Source organism: Lolium perenne, chromosome 6, assembly GCF_019359855.2.
Source record: "Lolium perenne isolate Kyuss_39 chromosome 6, Kyuss_2.0, whole genome shotgun sequence".
NCBI lineage: Eukaryota > Viridiplantae > Streptophyta > Magnoliopsida > Poales > Poaceae > Lolium > Lolium perenne.
In genome coordinates this window covers 35703957-35718547 of record NC_067249.2, presented here as the reverse complement: position 1 = coordinate 35718547, position 14591 = coordinate 35703957, and the positions used below count along the sequence as shown (strand labels likewise).

Below are 14591 nucleotides of genomic sequence, written 5' to 3'. Positions count from 1 at the left end.
CTGCGTCCCCAAGTTATGCCTCCAAAACACGATCTGGGAGTTGCCAGAGCCGAAGCACCGCCAATACCAGGATACCCCACCGTCTGCTCCTCGCCATCCCCATGATCGAAGAAGGTGACCACCAGCACTGGCGTGTTGCCCGCTGTAGAGCCCCTCACGCAGTCCACCTTCCGGGCCCGCTGCCTCGGCATCCCCACGAACTTGAGCCCATGACTTGATCAGCACACCGCAACACGAGTTGGACAGGGTGTGCCAGAACCATAGCCAGCAGCTATCAGAGCACACGGCAACCTCAGGGAGGGGAACGCCCCCCCCCCCCCGCCACCAGAGGTGTACGCCGTCTCAAAGCAGTAACATGGCCGATTAGGCCTAAATCGGGCCCGGTCGTCTATTAGGCCACGATCGGACCCCATTAGTCGTGTCGCCGCACTGCTACGCCAAGGCCACTGCCGCCATCCACCTGCAGCTCCATGCCAGACCTACCCATACCACCACCGTGCCATCATGTGCTAGCCATATGCCATGAACGGTGTCGCCGCCACCTCACTCCTGGCCAGACGGCCTCGGCCGAGACCGCACACCGCCGCCAAGAAGCACCCCAACCGTGACGCCCGGTGACAAAGCCACGCCAAAACTGGGGGCACCACACCACCGGTCAAGCCGATCCCTTTGTCGGCATCCGAGAACTCGACCCTCCCGGATGGAGGACGAACCACATGGTCATGCTGCCAAGGGCCGCCGGATCTGGGCCCACCTGGCCAATTTTAATGTTCATGGATAGAGGAGCCTGAAAAAATACCCATGTACTACTTGTCTCGTATTTCCACCCAGGAGGGGTTCGGTGATGGGACGGGATTTGATGAATCTCTTTCTTTCAACCAATTTCGTCCAATCATCTTAAATACTCTCCTAAAACATATACTAGTATGATAGAGCGTTTTTTAATCTAAAAATTAAATAATTTGTGTGAATATCTCAGCATTATAACATCAAATTTAACTTGGTAAACGAACTATTGAGGATTTTTTGGGTTAGGGATAATCCTCTTCAAATTTCTTAGGCCTTAGAATACAAGGAGCTTTAACGGTAAAGTGGTCTTTTTGCCCTGTATACCCTAAACTAACAAGAAAATTTGGATATGAACTGAAAGATTTGCACCACCATAAAACCACCCCGGCCTGTAACAAAAATTCCGTAGACATAGAATTATTGTTTTTATGGTCTTAGACCTTGAAAAACAAAGAGAACCTCCAAACGCCTATGTGATACACAGAATTAGACAATACAATTGTATCACTTAGACGCAACAATTTAGATGTTCTATCGAAGAAAAAAAACAGGTTCGAGAAGCAGCTAATTAACTAGCAAGTCGTGGTACTATATGCGTGAGCTATACTGCAAGCCTCTTTCTCATTTCAGCAAGTATCGATGGAGACCTCGCTAGCAACTCCATGAAACCTTCGGTGAGCGCAACCTTCTTGAAATTTTCGCCATCCACCACGTAGTCGATGCACTTCGTTTTAAGCTCCGGGCAGTTGTATGTCTCGGCACAGTCCAACACGCCGGCGACCGTGCCCACCGAACACTACGGGGAAGACGCCGTGGGCCGACGGCCCCGCACCGTCGGCACAGGTAAGCTCACCGTCGGCACCGTCTCTGCCGACGGTCACCGTCGGCGTACCGGCGTCGGCACAGATGGCGTCGGGGTTCGCGCGGGCACCGTCGGCGTACCACGACACCGTCGGCACAGGCGTACGCCGACGGCTGGACGGTGGCCGTCGGCCTGCCCATCGTCGGCACACTCATCTCGCCGTCACGCCGCTGCCGTCAACGTGCCCCCTTGTGCCGACGGTTTCACCGTCGGCATAGTTTCATTTTTTTTTTCCCAGAACCGGCGGGAAATCGTGCTGATTTGAACTGGAAAAAAACGCGCGCTGGGCCTGACTGTGCCGACGGTGTCACCGTCGGCACAGACCCTGCCATTTGGCACAGCTACGGGCCTTTGCAGAGGGTGTCATCGTCGGCACAGCCAGGTCCAGTTTTGTCTGATTATTGGCACTGTGGCCTCGTTTGCTCAGAAAATCGCAGAAAATGCACATATTATAGGATTGAATATGCAGTAACATATATATCACCATATAGCACACAGATATCACCGTATAGCACCAAATCTCACAAATATAGCATCAAATCTCACAAATAGCACAAATATAGCATACAAGACCATGGTACATACACCGGATCCACTACAAAGATGGAGCGTGTCATCATGTGCTAGTACAATGTAGAAACTATGGTGGTGCACCACCCGAGTGACGATCTAGCTACAGACGATCTAGCTCCGAGTGGGTGAAGTGAGGCCGCTGTATCTCGACGGTGCTCGGGGAGGTAGAACCACGACGAGAGCCACCGGAACCAGAAAAATGCCGAGGTTCGGCAGAAGCACCAGGAGAATGGCGACCGGGGTGCATCGGCGTACCACAAGGAGTGTCGTTCCCGGATTCTCCCAATCCCTACATGTTGGAGGGAGTTAGCAACTTAGCCATGTCACACCAAGTTAGCAACTTAGCCAAGTTAGCAACTTACCGGGGTCAGCCGACGGCGACGCTTGTACATGATATAGAACTCCTCCTTGGACGGGAACAACGGCGTCGGCCCCGGATGAGGTGGCTCTGGGAGTGGTTCCTCTCGCACTCCAGTCATCATGAACCGAGTGAAACTCTGCAAGAAACGGGAGAGATAGCTCAGATTCAAACATGGGGACTTATGATGTTTTGCAACCATAGAGATTGAAACTTACCGCCGGTTGCTCGTCCACCGGACATAGGCATCTTTCACAAGGTCATGCTCCTTAACCTTCTCGAGATACTCCTCGTAAGCTACTGCATAGGCCTCCTCGAGCTGAGTCTACAATTTCAGAAATAATGCGTCTCATCAACATAGCCATTCAGGAACAAGAGTCAAAACAGAGGATGAAAGTGTGGATGACTTACATCAACCTCTACCCGAGAACGGCATGTAGTCCGCGAGGAGGTAGCGTAGCTGCCGGAGGGGAGGGTAGCCTTGATCTGCGTGAAGTTCCTCTGAGGCTTGAAACCCCCAGCAAGGCAGGCAGGACGTCCATGCGGCTGGCCGGACCCCGCCAGCATCATCGCCACCTCGTCGACCGGCTCGGTCATAGGGTCCTCCACCTCTGGATGGAGCTTGGCGTACTCCTCGCAGTATCTTTCCTTGTTCTCTTTGGCCTTGCCGTAGTACATCTCAGGCGCGGGCCGAGGCTCGTTCGGACCGGGCGTCACCAGCTTCATGTGCGTCCACGCTTCCATCTCACCAAGTTCCCTCCCGAGCTTCTTCCCCTGCATCACAAAACAAATGTTATGCATATCATCGAAAATCAAAAAAATGCAGCTTGTTCCATTTTTATATGTACCAGACGCTCCCGATAGCGATCGGTGCTGCTGCTCCCCGCAGTGTGTGTTCCCTGAGAACCACGGTTGGCCTTGTTCCGGTCGCTCACGGCCTTGAAATCGGGGTTTTCGCCGACCCAATTCTTGACCAACTCCATGAAGGCGGCCCTCTTATTATTATCAGCCCAATGTGGTACAACCTGCAAAATCAAAACTCATTTGAAGAACAAACAATATAGTTGCAAGTTAGCCGCGGTACATAGAATCGCATTGACAATTACTTACCGACATGAACTCATCTATCGTCATAGCCGGGGCGAGTCCCTGCACAATCTCAGGCTTTGTGTACCTGACGCCCTGCTCAGCATAGAAGTGGCCGATGCACGTGATCCTCTGGTTGCAAATTGTTTACTTCATTTCAATTTTAATTTGCAAATTTACATTACATTACAATTACAATTACCTACCTAATTGCAAAAACTAAAAAGCGGAAAAAAAGAAACTTACCGGGGGCAGGGGGCAGGGCTGCGGGGACGGCGCGGTGGATGGCTGCGGGCGGGCAGCTGGGGCAAGAAGCGACGGCGGCCGGGAGGACGGCAGCCTTGAGGGCGGCGGGTCGGGAGGACGGGCGGCAGCTGGGCAGGCGTAAGCGCGGGCAGGTGAAGCGTGGCGCGGCGGCAGGGCGGCGGCAGGCGGCGGCGGCAGCGAGGCAAAGCGCGTGGGCGGCGGCCGGGAGGACGGCGGCCATGTGTGGGCAGAAGGCCGGGAGGACGGCGGCAGCGCGGGCAGGGCGTGGGCGCGGGCGAGGAAAGCGTGGAGTGCGGCGAAGCGGCGGCGAAGCGACGGCGGTGAGGCAGGCGTGGCGCAGCGGCGAAGCGGCGGGAGGACGGCGGCGGCGGCGGGAGTTCCCCCCTATACATGCAGAATCTCTCCTGCCCTTTTTTTCCCGCCCACCCTTTTCCCGCTGCTTGTCTGCCGCCCTTTTTCCCACCCACCCTTTCCCGCTCCTTCTCTCCCGCCCTTTTTCCCGCCCCACCCTTTCCGCTGCTTCTCTCCCGCCCTTTTTTCCCGCCCACCCTTTCCCGCACATTCTCTACCGCCATGTTTTCCCGCCATTTCAGACCCTCGTCGGCCGATAGATAGCCATTGCTTCGCCACTAACAGCACCAGCAACCTTTCTCCGTTCAGCACGTCTCTCATCCAATAGAACCACAAAATCCTACGAGCTGAGCTGCCGGCCGAGATGGCTCCTCGTCGCCGTAGCAACACGGGCTTCATCGGCGTTCGCCTGCGGCCTGCGGGACATTTCGCGGCTGAAATCACCGCCGGTGGTACGCGTGTGTGGCTCGGCACCTTCTACACGAAGGAGGCTGCTGCCCGCGCATACGACGTTGCGGCTTGGAGGTTTGGCCGGCCGCGCCACGAAATGAACTTCCCGGAGGTCGGTCCGACGGAAGCTCGTAGTCTCTCTGCGAGCCACTACGTCGCTCACAGGGTGAAGCGCGGCGGTACAGGGCTGGCCAGCGGCGGATTGATACCACCGAGGCGGACGAGCAGTTCATGGCACAGTGGCGCAGAGACCATCCCGGAGACGTCGAGGCAACGCGCGCATTCTGGAAGGAGAAGCAGACGTACAGGAGAGAGAGAGGAGGGCGGGAAAGCGGCGGAGGAAGGCCGAGGTTGAAGCGAGTACGCCAAAGGAGAGGCGTCGACATGGGGGAGAATGATGAACGGTGGTTGTGGAACCTCACAACCACCGCTTGAAGGACACCCCGGCGAGGATGAAGATTTCGACTTCTCGATTAATATGTGTGTGTCGAGTCCGTGTGTCTAGCGGGTCATGTGTCGACCAGTGTTCTTTAAATGCTTTGGTTTGTGTGTGGGTCTAGTTCTTTAAGTGTTTTGGTTCATGTGTGTGGGTGTAGTTTCTTTAAGTGTTTGCTTCCTCTGTGTGGGTGTAGTTCTTTAAGCATTTCGGTTCGTGTGTGGGTCTAGTTCTGTAAGCGCTTTGGTATGTGTGTGAGTCTAGTTATTTAAGTATTTTGTATCGTGTGTGGGTCTTAAGTATTTTGTATCGTGTGTGGGCCATTCACCCCCTCCGAGGTTCGATTTCTGGCGAAGGGGTTCTATACCGCCCTTATACATATATATAGGTTTCCCGCAAAGGGGTTCGCCAAAATAGCAGTGAGAAATAAATAAACAAAAAAAATGATTGGGATTAATAATTATCTCTTTGGTGCCAAAAAAATGGAAAAACAAAAAAATGTGCACAATTTGCTGTGCCGACGGCCTTTTTTGTGCCGTGGGTGACCGTCGGCCTGACGAAAGCGGGACCCGTTTTCGATCCTGTGTGCCGACGGCCGCCGTTGCGCCGTGGGCTACCGTCGGCACACTATAGGCGCCGTGACAGCCTAACGGCTGGGCCCGCTGTCTGCTCGTCTGCCGGCGGCGAGCCGTGGGCTATGCGACGGTGACCTTCGGCGCCAAGTTTATGCCGACGGTCCGGGTTGCGCCGACGGTGACCGTCGGTGTAGACGGTGTGTCAGACGGTGAACGTACGCCGACGGTCAGCTCCGTCGCCGGTCGACGAGGGCCTCTGTGCCGACGGCCCCGACATTTGGCCGTCGGCACATGGGCTGGCCGTCGGCACATGGAGTTTCTCCCGTAGTGGAAGCCTTGTCCAGCATCCGTTTTGCGCACAAAAGCTTCAGCCGGTGGAGCCCGTATTTGTCAGCGGCGGCAAGAAGAGACCGGATGGCCTTGTCATCGTCAAGTCCCGTGGGTAGGTCATCCGTGTAAATAAATCGGAGCATCGCCTTGAACGTGTCGGTGTCCATGTCGGGCACCGTGATGATGTGCGCGTTGGCCTCTAACGACTGGCCGCAGAGCGCCGCCTCAGCGAAGCGAGCGGGCGGCGATGATAGCACGGTGGGCTCGCATCGGCGGCGCCTGCCCACCGTGGCCGTCGTCCGTGACGAAAGACACGTCTGTCAAGGCGGCGGAGTCCAGCATGCGGCAGAGGTGGTCCGCCATGTCATGTCGGAGGGCGGCACGGCGATCGTCCTCTTCGTCGTGAGCCACGGCAGCTGAGGCACATCGGCGATGGAGTGGATGGACACGGACGTGTCGTTCGTCGTGGGCTCTGAGACGTTCAAGACGATGCTCGATCCGCTTTATGTACACGGACAACGATGACGATGAATGCGAGGACGAGGCGCTACTGTCTCTTCTTGCTACGCCCTTGACAGGCGCGGAAGCTGCTGCCCAACATGACGGTCGCCACCTTGTTGGACTGTGCCGAAACATACAAGTGATCGACACGCCGTGCCGCTCACGACTCTTCCGTGGTCCCCTGACGCCCGCGTGCTCACGGCGTCCATCGACCGATCCACGCACCAGCTGGCAGTGAGCGCACGTGACGGTCGATGAGGGTGTGAAAGAGTACGACACTCTCGCGCGCGCAGGCCCGATCGAAGAAACGCCTGGTATCTTTTTTTTCTCTTCCCTCTGTTTCACACCGTGCATCTCGTGCCCGACGAAAAATAAGGGGCAAACCTTTTCTCTCGATCGACATCCCTTGTTTTTATCACGCCAGCTGGAATGGAAGACCTGATTACTCTCGCGCAGGACCCCATTATCAATTCAGCTCGCTCGTTTTAATTTTCTTCAAAACAAATCCAAAAACTTAACACACGCGCGCGCGCCTGAGAAATGAGACCAAATCCCTTCGTTTTGCCCCATCGCACGTCCACGTCAGTGCAATGGGCGGGCACAAACAAATTCATGGGCCGGTGTTCAGCTAAATAGTCATATACATATCATGTGTACGTACCGTAGGTACCCAACACACCTAGCCAACCAAACCAAATCCATAAGGGCTATTTGGAAAAAAGGAAAAAGAAAAAAACGTAGGAATTTTGGAGGATATGATTTTATATATAAGAAAAATTCCTATGCTGTCGTTTCAAACAAAGGAATAGGAATTCAATATTCCTTTGAAAGTCTTGTTAGAATAGGCTATCCCATAGGAATTTTGGAGGAAAACTAGACCTCATGCTTTCAGCTTTTTGTGTCTAAGATTCTCGTGGTTTTCCTGTGAGACATGGAGAAGCCCCTGCCGCCGCCACGCCCCGAGGGCGCCCAGGGCAGCGGCCTTGGGTTCGACGGAGGAGGTGGCTCTCTTCTACGCCGGAGAGGGTCGGCCTGCGGTTGGTGTTGGTGGATCTTTTGATCTATCACCGTGATCCGGCGGCGAGATGGAGGGGCATGGAAGCCAGCGATGGTGTTGCCGGTGGAGGGTTGGATTGGCCAGCCCGGGATGGTCGCCGGCGTGGGGGTCTGACCTGTATAAAGGCGGCGGTCCTAGGGTCTCTCTTGCGTGAAGAGGAGAACCTACCGGAGGCCTCGACTCGTGATCTGGCCGGGGGGTTGAGTTCCGGAAGGCTCCGCCGGCGAATGTATATGATGCTTTGCCTGGAGTTTGCTGAATCGGAGGTATTCGGTCGTGCGCACCCATGCTTTTATTCCGACCGATTGGTTCTGGAGGGAGCGGCGCGAAGCTTTTTTTCTGTGTTGACATCAAGTGACAATGTATCCATGATAAAAGTCGGAAGAAGAGAATTTCATGAAAGCCAGAGGGGAGGACTAGCTAAGGGAGGTTCAAGTATTCGCGTTGTTGAGAGACTTGCTTGGTGTTCCGGACTTCACAGCAGCGGTATGAAAGTGGGGGCGACAACACAGGTGAAGTGTAGAGTCCTACCTTTCAGGGTGAAAACCCAAGGTCTGTCTTTAACTGGTTGTGCCTGACAATGGCCTTGGTGAAGACATTGTTTTGAGAGCGGGAACTATCTTCAGGGTAAAAACCTAAGATCTTTGATCGGGCGACGACGGTGTTTGAGCATTGTTCCCTTCTTGGAGGCATTGTTTTTTGGAGAGTCTGTAATTCAGGTGTTGTCTTGGCGGTGGATGCATTGCTGTTGTTAGGCCCGAGATACTGTAGCGGGACTTTTGTTTCTTAGTTTTTTCCTTTTTATTTTGGCTGTGTGCATCCGTAGTGCTATTAGGGTGGTGCGTTGGTGCAGAGGCTGGGTGTAATTAGTATCTTATTGATATTAATATATTCCTTTTATCGAAACCTGCTGGCCAGCACTTGTCGAGGAGAGCCACTAACCAACTTCGCTCGGGTCTATCCTCTTCTACAGTGCCTAGGAGAGAGACCGGAAGGCGACCGCGTTTCCGCCGGCGATTCCGCCGCCCTCCTTCTTCCCGTCGGCCTCGATGCCGTCGGTGGGGGGAGGGGGTTTGAATCGCCGGTCGGATCTGTGTACAGCTAGTTAGTAGATAGCTAGTTTGTTTGGTTTTGTGCTGCCTGCTGCTTTGGCTCTGGCGATGGTGGCGGCGGCGACGAATAAGGGAGCTCGAGGTTTGCTGTTGGTGGCCTGCGGTGCGGAGGTCGCCGGTGGCTCTGAATCTTTGAGCTCGTCTTCCATTCGTGCTGGTCGCCCGGCCTGTAAGATTTGCACCACCATAAAACCACCCCGGCCTGTAACAAAAATTCCGTAGACATAGAATTATTGTTTTTATGGTCTTAGACCTTGAAAAACAAAGAGAACCTCCAAACGCCTATGTGATACACAGAATTAGAAATACAATTGTATCACTTAGACGCAACAATTTAGATGTTCTATCGAGAAAAAAAAACACAATTCGAGAAGCAGCTAATTAACTAGCAAGTCGTGGTACTATATGCGTGAGCTATATTGCAAGCCTCTTTCTCATTTCAGCAAGTATCGATGGAGACCTCGCTAGCAACTCCATGAAACCTTCGGTGAGCGCAACCTTCTTGAAATTTTCGCCATCCACCACGTAGTCGATGCACTTTGTTTTGAGCTCAATGCAGTTGTATGTCTCGGCACAGTCCAACACGCCGGCGACCGTGCCCACTGACACCTTGTCCAGCATCCGTTTTGCGCACAAAAGCTTCAGCCGGTCGAGCCCGTATTTGTCAGCGGCGGCAAGAAGAGAACGGATGGCCTTGTCATCGTCAAGTCCTGTGGGTAGGTCATCCGTGTAGATAAGTCCTGCGGCTGCACTGTTTACTGCGCGCAGCGCTTGGCGGCGGCGGCGGCTGGGCTTCTGCGCCGCCTTTAATGCCATCGTATCCCGCGCGCGTCCGCGCTTAAAAGACCACCGGCCGCGTTCCTCCTCCCCCCACACCTCCACTCGCACCACCACCGCCGCAGCGCCATGGGGAAGAAGAACGACTTCGAGGCCTCCGACAGCGGCTGCAAGAGGGTACCGCTCCCCGTCACGCTGGGAGGCTCATGCACAACAAATGGATGCCGTGCGAGCGCTGGTCCGGCGTGCAACTGCCTGGCGGCTGGGACGATCCGGCGTATGCCATCGACTCTGACAACTGGCGTACGGATCTGTCAATCGAGACGGATAAGAGAAGAAAGGCGGGCTTCATGGGCGACATGGATTTTCCCTTCGGGTCTGCACCGCCCACTCTTCCACGAAGACAGGAGGCGCCGAGGCGTCGTCAGCAGGCGGCGACGCGCGCGCAGCACAACGACGACGCCGCCGCCTACGCCGCCTACGACGATGAGGACGACTACATCGAGGCGCTCGCGTAACATAACGAGGAGGTGAAGGACGACAGCGACGACTACGTCACTGCCGTCTTCCACGAATGGCAGCTGGCCGTGGCGGAGCCGCGTTTTCGAGTTCCCGGAGAACATGACGGACGACGAGATGGCGAAGCTCGGCGTCCTCGTCCCCGAGATATTACTTCAGAGATATTGCAATCATCAAAATCAAAGTCATTTTTATCAAAGGTAAAAGGACTCTTTTCTCCCATACTCCGAAAAATTTCAGCACACTTATCAGGACCAGTTTAGTGGTTTTAGACAATTTTGTAGAAGGAGTGGGGACTTTTCCTACACCATTTATTTTACCATTTGTAATAGGAGAGTGTCTAGCATTTGAAACTTCATTACTATTGGTGAGGGTGATGGTATAAACTGTAGTCAAATTATTATTTCTAGCAATTTCAACTTCTCTTTTGCACCTAGCATGCAATTCTGCCAACATCTTAACATTTTCATCAATTCTAACTTGAATGGCATTCAAAGTTTTACTTTCTTTAACATCATGATGCAACACTTTTAATTTAAGAAAATCAACATCATGAGCAAGGCTATAAACTTTAGAAGCAAGAATATCAATTTTGCCCAGCTTTTCCTCAATAGTTTTATTGAAATTTCGAAGAAGTACTATGAAACATACTGTCATGCCATATACCACTATGAATTATACCATGCCCGTTTTCATTCTGAAAGAATAAAACCATAGAATTAAGAGACATGTTTTAGGAGAGAGCTGCCTGCTACGACCTTATTCCCCGGCCTTATTCCTTTGTTTTAGGAGAACCAAGTCAGAATTGTTACATTTCACATTTTTTAGATCATAATTAAATTCATTAGATAATTGCTGGTGGAGCATGATCGTTAATTTAAGAAAGTTGATTCCTGTAAACTTCCTGGTTTCTTCTCAGATCGACTACACTCAGCCGATGAAAGCCCAACCTCCCACAGACGACAACAGCCGGATCGGCACGGTGGGCTGCGTGGCCATCGACTCCTCCGGCAACCTGGCGACGGCGACGTCCACTGGCGGTCTCGTGAACAAGATGGCTGGCAGGATCGGCGACACCCCGATCATCGGTGCGGGCACCTACGCCAACCATCTCTGCGCGGTGTCCGCCACGGGCAAGGGCGAGTCCATCATCCGGCACACGGTGGCGCGCGATGTGGCGGCCCTGATGGAGCACCGGGGCCTGCCGCTGAAGGAGGCTGCCGCGCGCGTCGTGGCTGGTGTGCCCAGAGGCGACGTCGGCCTGGTGGCCGTGTCGGCCACCGGGGAGGTTAGCATGGTTTACAACACGTCAGGAATGTTCAGGGCGTGCGCCACGGAGGATGGCTACTCCGAGGTTGGCATATGGCCCCAGGCTGATTCTGATGCTAATGCTAATGGTGGGAATTAGTATTGGAGAGTAAACGTGATTGTGTTCGTTTTCCTTTCTCTAACCTCTCCTGCAGTTGCATGCGTATGTGCCTGCCATTAGCAGGCAAATAACTCGACCAAATTTGCTGTTTCAGTTGGTGTTGTAAGAACTTAATTTGGCTTCAAAATTATCAGGTGTTTGTTTCAGATATGCAACTCGTTCACCGTGGCCTCCGGACAAATTAATTAGGTCCTCTTCCATACTTTTTGACGGGTTTGAAACGGAGCAGATAATGCCTAGTTACGGACCCGTGCATGGTATCCACGCCGCATATATTTTTTCAGCATATTTGAAACGGAAACAAAGAAACTTGGAACCGGAACAAAATTAATCAAATAGATATAGAAATTGCTAATTCTCGATAGAGAACGAAACTCGTGCTCAGTAGACTCCTAACGTTGGATTTGCAACGTCATTTGTGACTTTAGTTGCAACTTGAATTAAAACTGATATTTTTCTTCAATTGCAAGTTCCCTACAAGGGGAGGGAGGGCTTGCTACCGTGGATGCCAAGCTTTGCTACAAGGGGAATGATGGGCTTGCTACCGGCGGTGGGTCTAGTTGCTACAAGGGGCGGGAGGCCTTGCTACAAGGGGCGGGAATGATGACCTTGTTTTTGTACCTTTTTTTTCTTACGCGAGGTACACATACCGTATCAATATAGACGGGTATACATGGGCTAGATATGGGTTTCGGTGGATCCAACACAGGAAAAAAAAACCAACTATAACCCTTCAACTTCGTTTAGGGGGGAGCACAGGAGCAGGACTCGCATGATAAAGGTACACTTCGTCCAAACCGGCCAGTCGGATTTTCATGGGTTCTACGGAACAAAATAACGGGTCGTGCTCATCCATACCGATATCGCTTCATCTCAGCGGCTATAGAAGGGCATGCCCCCAAATTAAATTGTGTTAGCTTTCTTTATATAAAGGCATCATGTTATTTAAGTATTTAACATGTACGGCATGTGCATTATTACGGGTACTCCATCCGTCCGCGAATAAGTATTTGGTTAACTTTTTAAAAGTTAATTTTTTAAATTTTTTATTAAAGTTTACACAAATATAGACGAAAATAGCAATATTAATTTAGTGTGATAAATATTGCTACTACTTTTTTTTTGAAGGAGTTGTTCAAAATTAATAATTTTTAACTATACATATTTAAACGTGGATGGAGGGAGTACGTCTAAGTTAAATTTGAGGCTGATCCGGACCGTGCCTTTCCAATTCCAATCCAAAAATATTAAATAATGTTTCCGATACCGATTCAAAGTCTTCGATGATTATAATAACTACTCCGTATTAATTTGCTCCAAGGCACCGAGCCGGCCAGGATCTCTTGAGATACTTTTCGTGATCCAAGCTCCATCGATCCGAAACTTGGCACCCTAGCTCGACCGATCCTCATGTCGAACTCCGCCGTCGTCCACTTCGAGCTCGAGTGCTCGCCGATCGATGAGGATCAGCTCCCCTTCGATCGCGCAATCTACTCCGACATCGTCTCCGCCGGAGGGCACGACTGGCGGATGGCCTGCACGCCGGAAGACGTGGACGGCTTCGTGTCCGTGTACCTCGAGCTCATCAGCGAAGATAGGAACGTCGTCACGGTCATCTTTGACGCCGCCATTACGGGCAGCGACCAGGTGGTCGGGCCGTCGTGCTTCTCGCGTCGCAGGACCGTGCTTGTGTACATTAACCATAGACCCGGCGAGTACGAGCGCTCGGGATTCGGCCGGTTCATCCACCGGGGCGACCTCGGCGACTACGCCTGTAGCAATGGCCGGGTCACGGTCATGTGTGCTGTCTCGGTTCTCGACGACGATACGCCCACATCGATCGCCAGAGCGCCGCCGTTGCATCAGAAGAAGGGGATAGCCGCGCTGCTCTCGGAAATAGGAGATCATCTCGGTTGCCTGCTGGATTCCGCCGCCTTGTCGGACGTGTCGTTCGTGGTGGGCGGCGACGAGGCGCCGCCGCTGCGTGCCCACCGTGCTATTCTCGCCGCGCGCTCGCCGGTCTTCAAGGCGCAGTTCTGCGGCCACATGCTCGAGGCCAACACGGACGCGCCGTCGCTGATCATCACGGTGCCCGACATGGACTCTGAGACGTTCAAGACGATGCTCCGGTTCATGTACACGGACAACCTGCCCGCCGGTCTTGGACACGACGACGAAGGCGAGGACGAGGCGCTCCTGTCTCTTCTTGCCGCGGCAGATCGGTACGCCCTTGACAGGCTGAAGCTTTTGTGTGCGCGGAAGCTGCTGTCCAACATGACGGTCGACACGGTCGCCACCTTGTTGGACTGTGCCGAAACATACAACTGCCCGGATCTGAAAACCATGTGCATCGAGTTCGTCCTGGACGACGAAAATTTCGACAAGGTCGTACTCACCGATTCTTTCATCGACCTTGTGGTGACACGATCCCCGTTGTTACTTGCTGAAATGAGAAACATTGCCTTTTTTCGAAATAATGAGAAACATATTGCCTGGGACATACAGTAACATTATTCTTGTAATCGTCAGAGAACCATTATATATGTACTTATGTACTGTTGTTGCAGAACCCAAGTGGCTACTTCACAAACTGTAACCCGAGCAAAAGCCTGGCTAGTACTCCGTATTTCAATCTCAAGTATCACGGGACTATCATGTTTTAAATCCTCGAAATACACTTTCGTTCTGCTTTATAAATAAAACCGTGACGGCTAAATCGATACAAGGCGGAGAGCAGAACCTCTTTACAAAGCAGATCAAGGAAAAAACAAGAAAAGAACGCAGAAACCCAAACTTGCCAATGGGGACAATGGCCCGAAACCGGGTTCAAACTGGACTCCAAGACGACGCCCCCAAGAGGGTAATGACGCACTGCGCCGCCATCATCAAGACCGCGAGGTCAAGGGTTTTCACCCGGAGTTGTACAGCGGGGCGGATACCCACAACGACGCCCCCAAGAGAGTTACGACACCCACATGCATCGCCGTCGTTGGCACCGAGGCGCTGAGCTTTCACCTGGAAGCATCCGCACATCACACCCAAGAACTCAGACACCCGCCGTCCCCAAGTTATGCTTCCAAAACACGATCTGGGAGTTGCCAGAGCCGAAGCGCCGCCAA

The 14591-nt window shown here is 52.9% G+C and overlaps 3 protein-coding genes and 1 pseudogene across 3 annotated transcripts; 2 read left to right on the top strand and 2 right to left on the bottom strand.

Moving 5' to 3' along the window:
* Nucleotides 1–1390: 1390 nt before the first annotated feature.
* On the bottom strand, nt 1391–9368 carry LOC139832346 (BTB/POZ and MATH domain-containing protein 1-like; annotated as a pseudogene).
* Nucleotides 2797–4155, bottom strand: LOC139831986 (uncharacterized). The gene is made up of 6 exons (XM_071821381.1): nt 3915–4155; nt 3854–3870; nt 3693–3800; nt 3431–3607; nt 2994–3356; nt 2797–2907 (listed from the first exon to the last, which is right to left on the bottom strand). The coding sequence occupies exons 1-6, from the start codon at nt 4153–4155 to the stop codon at nt 2797–2799; spliced, it is 1017 nt and encodes a 338-aa protein (XP_071677482.1).
* A 1537-nt stretch (nt 9369–10905) lies between the features above and the next one.
* LOC139832099 (isoaspartyl peptidase/L-asparaginase 1-like) lies at nt 10906–11494 on the top strand. The gene has a single exon (XM_071821588.1). The coding sequence runs from the start codon at nt 10909–10911 to the stop codon at nt 11449–11451; it is 543 nt and encodes a 180-aa protein (XP_071677689.1). The 5' UTR covers nt 10906–10908; the 3' UTR covers nt 11452–11494.
* Nucleotides 11495–12882: 1388 nt separating this feature from the next.
* Nucleotides 12883–13980, top strand: LOC127310596 (BTB/POZ and MATH domain-containing protein 1-like). Its single transcript, XM_051341255.1, has one exon. The coding sequence runs from the start codon at nt 12883–12885 to the stop codon at nt 13978–13980; it is 1098 nt and encodes a 365-aa protein (XP_051197215.1).
* The last annotated feature ends 611 nt before the right edge of the window (nt 13981–14591 follow it).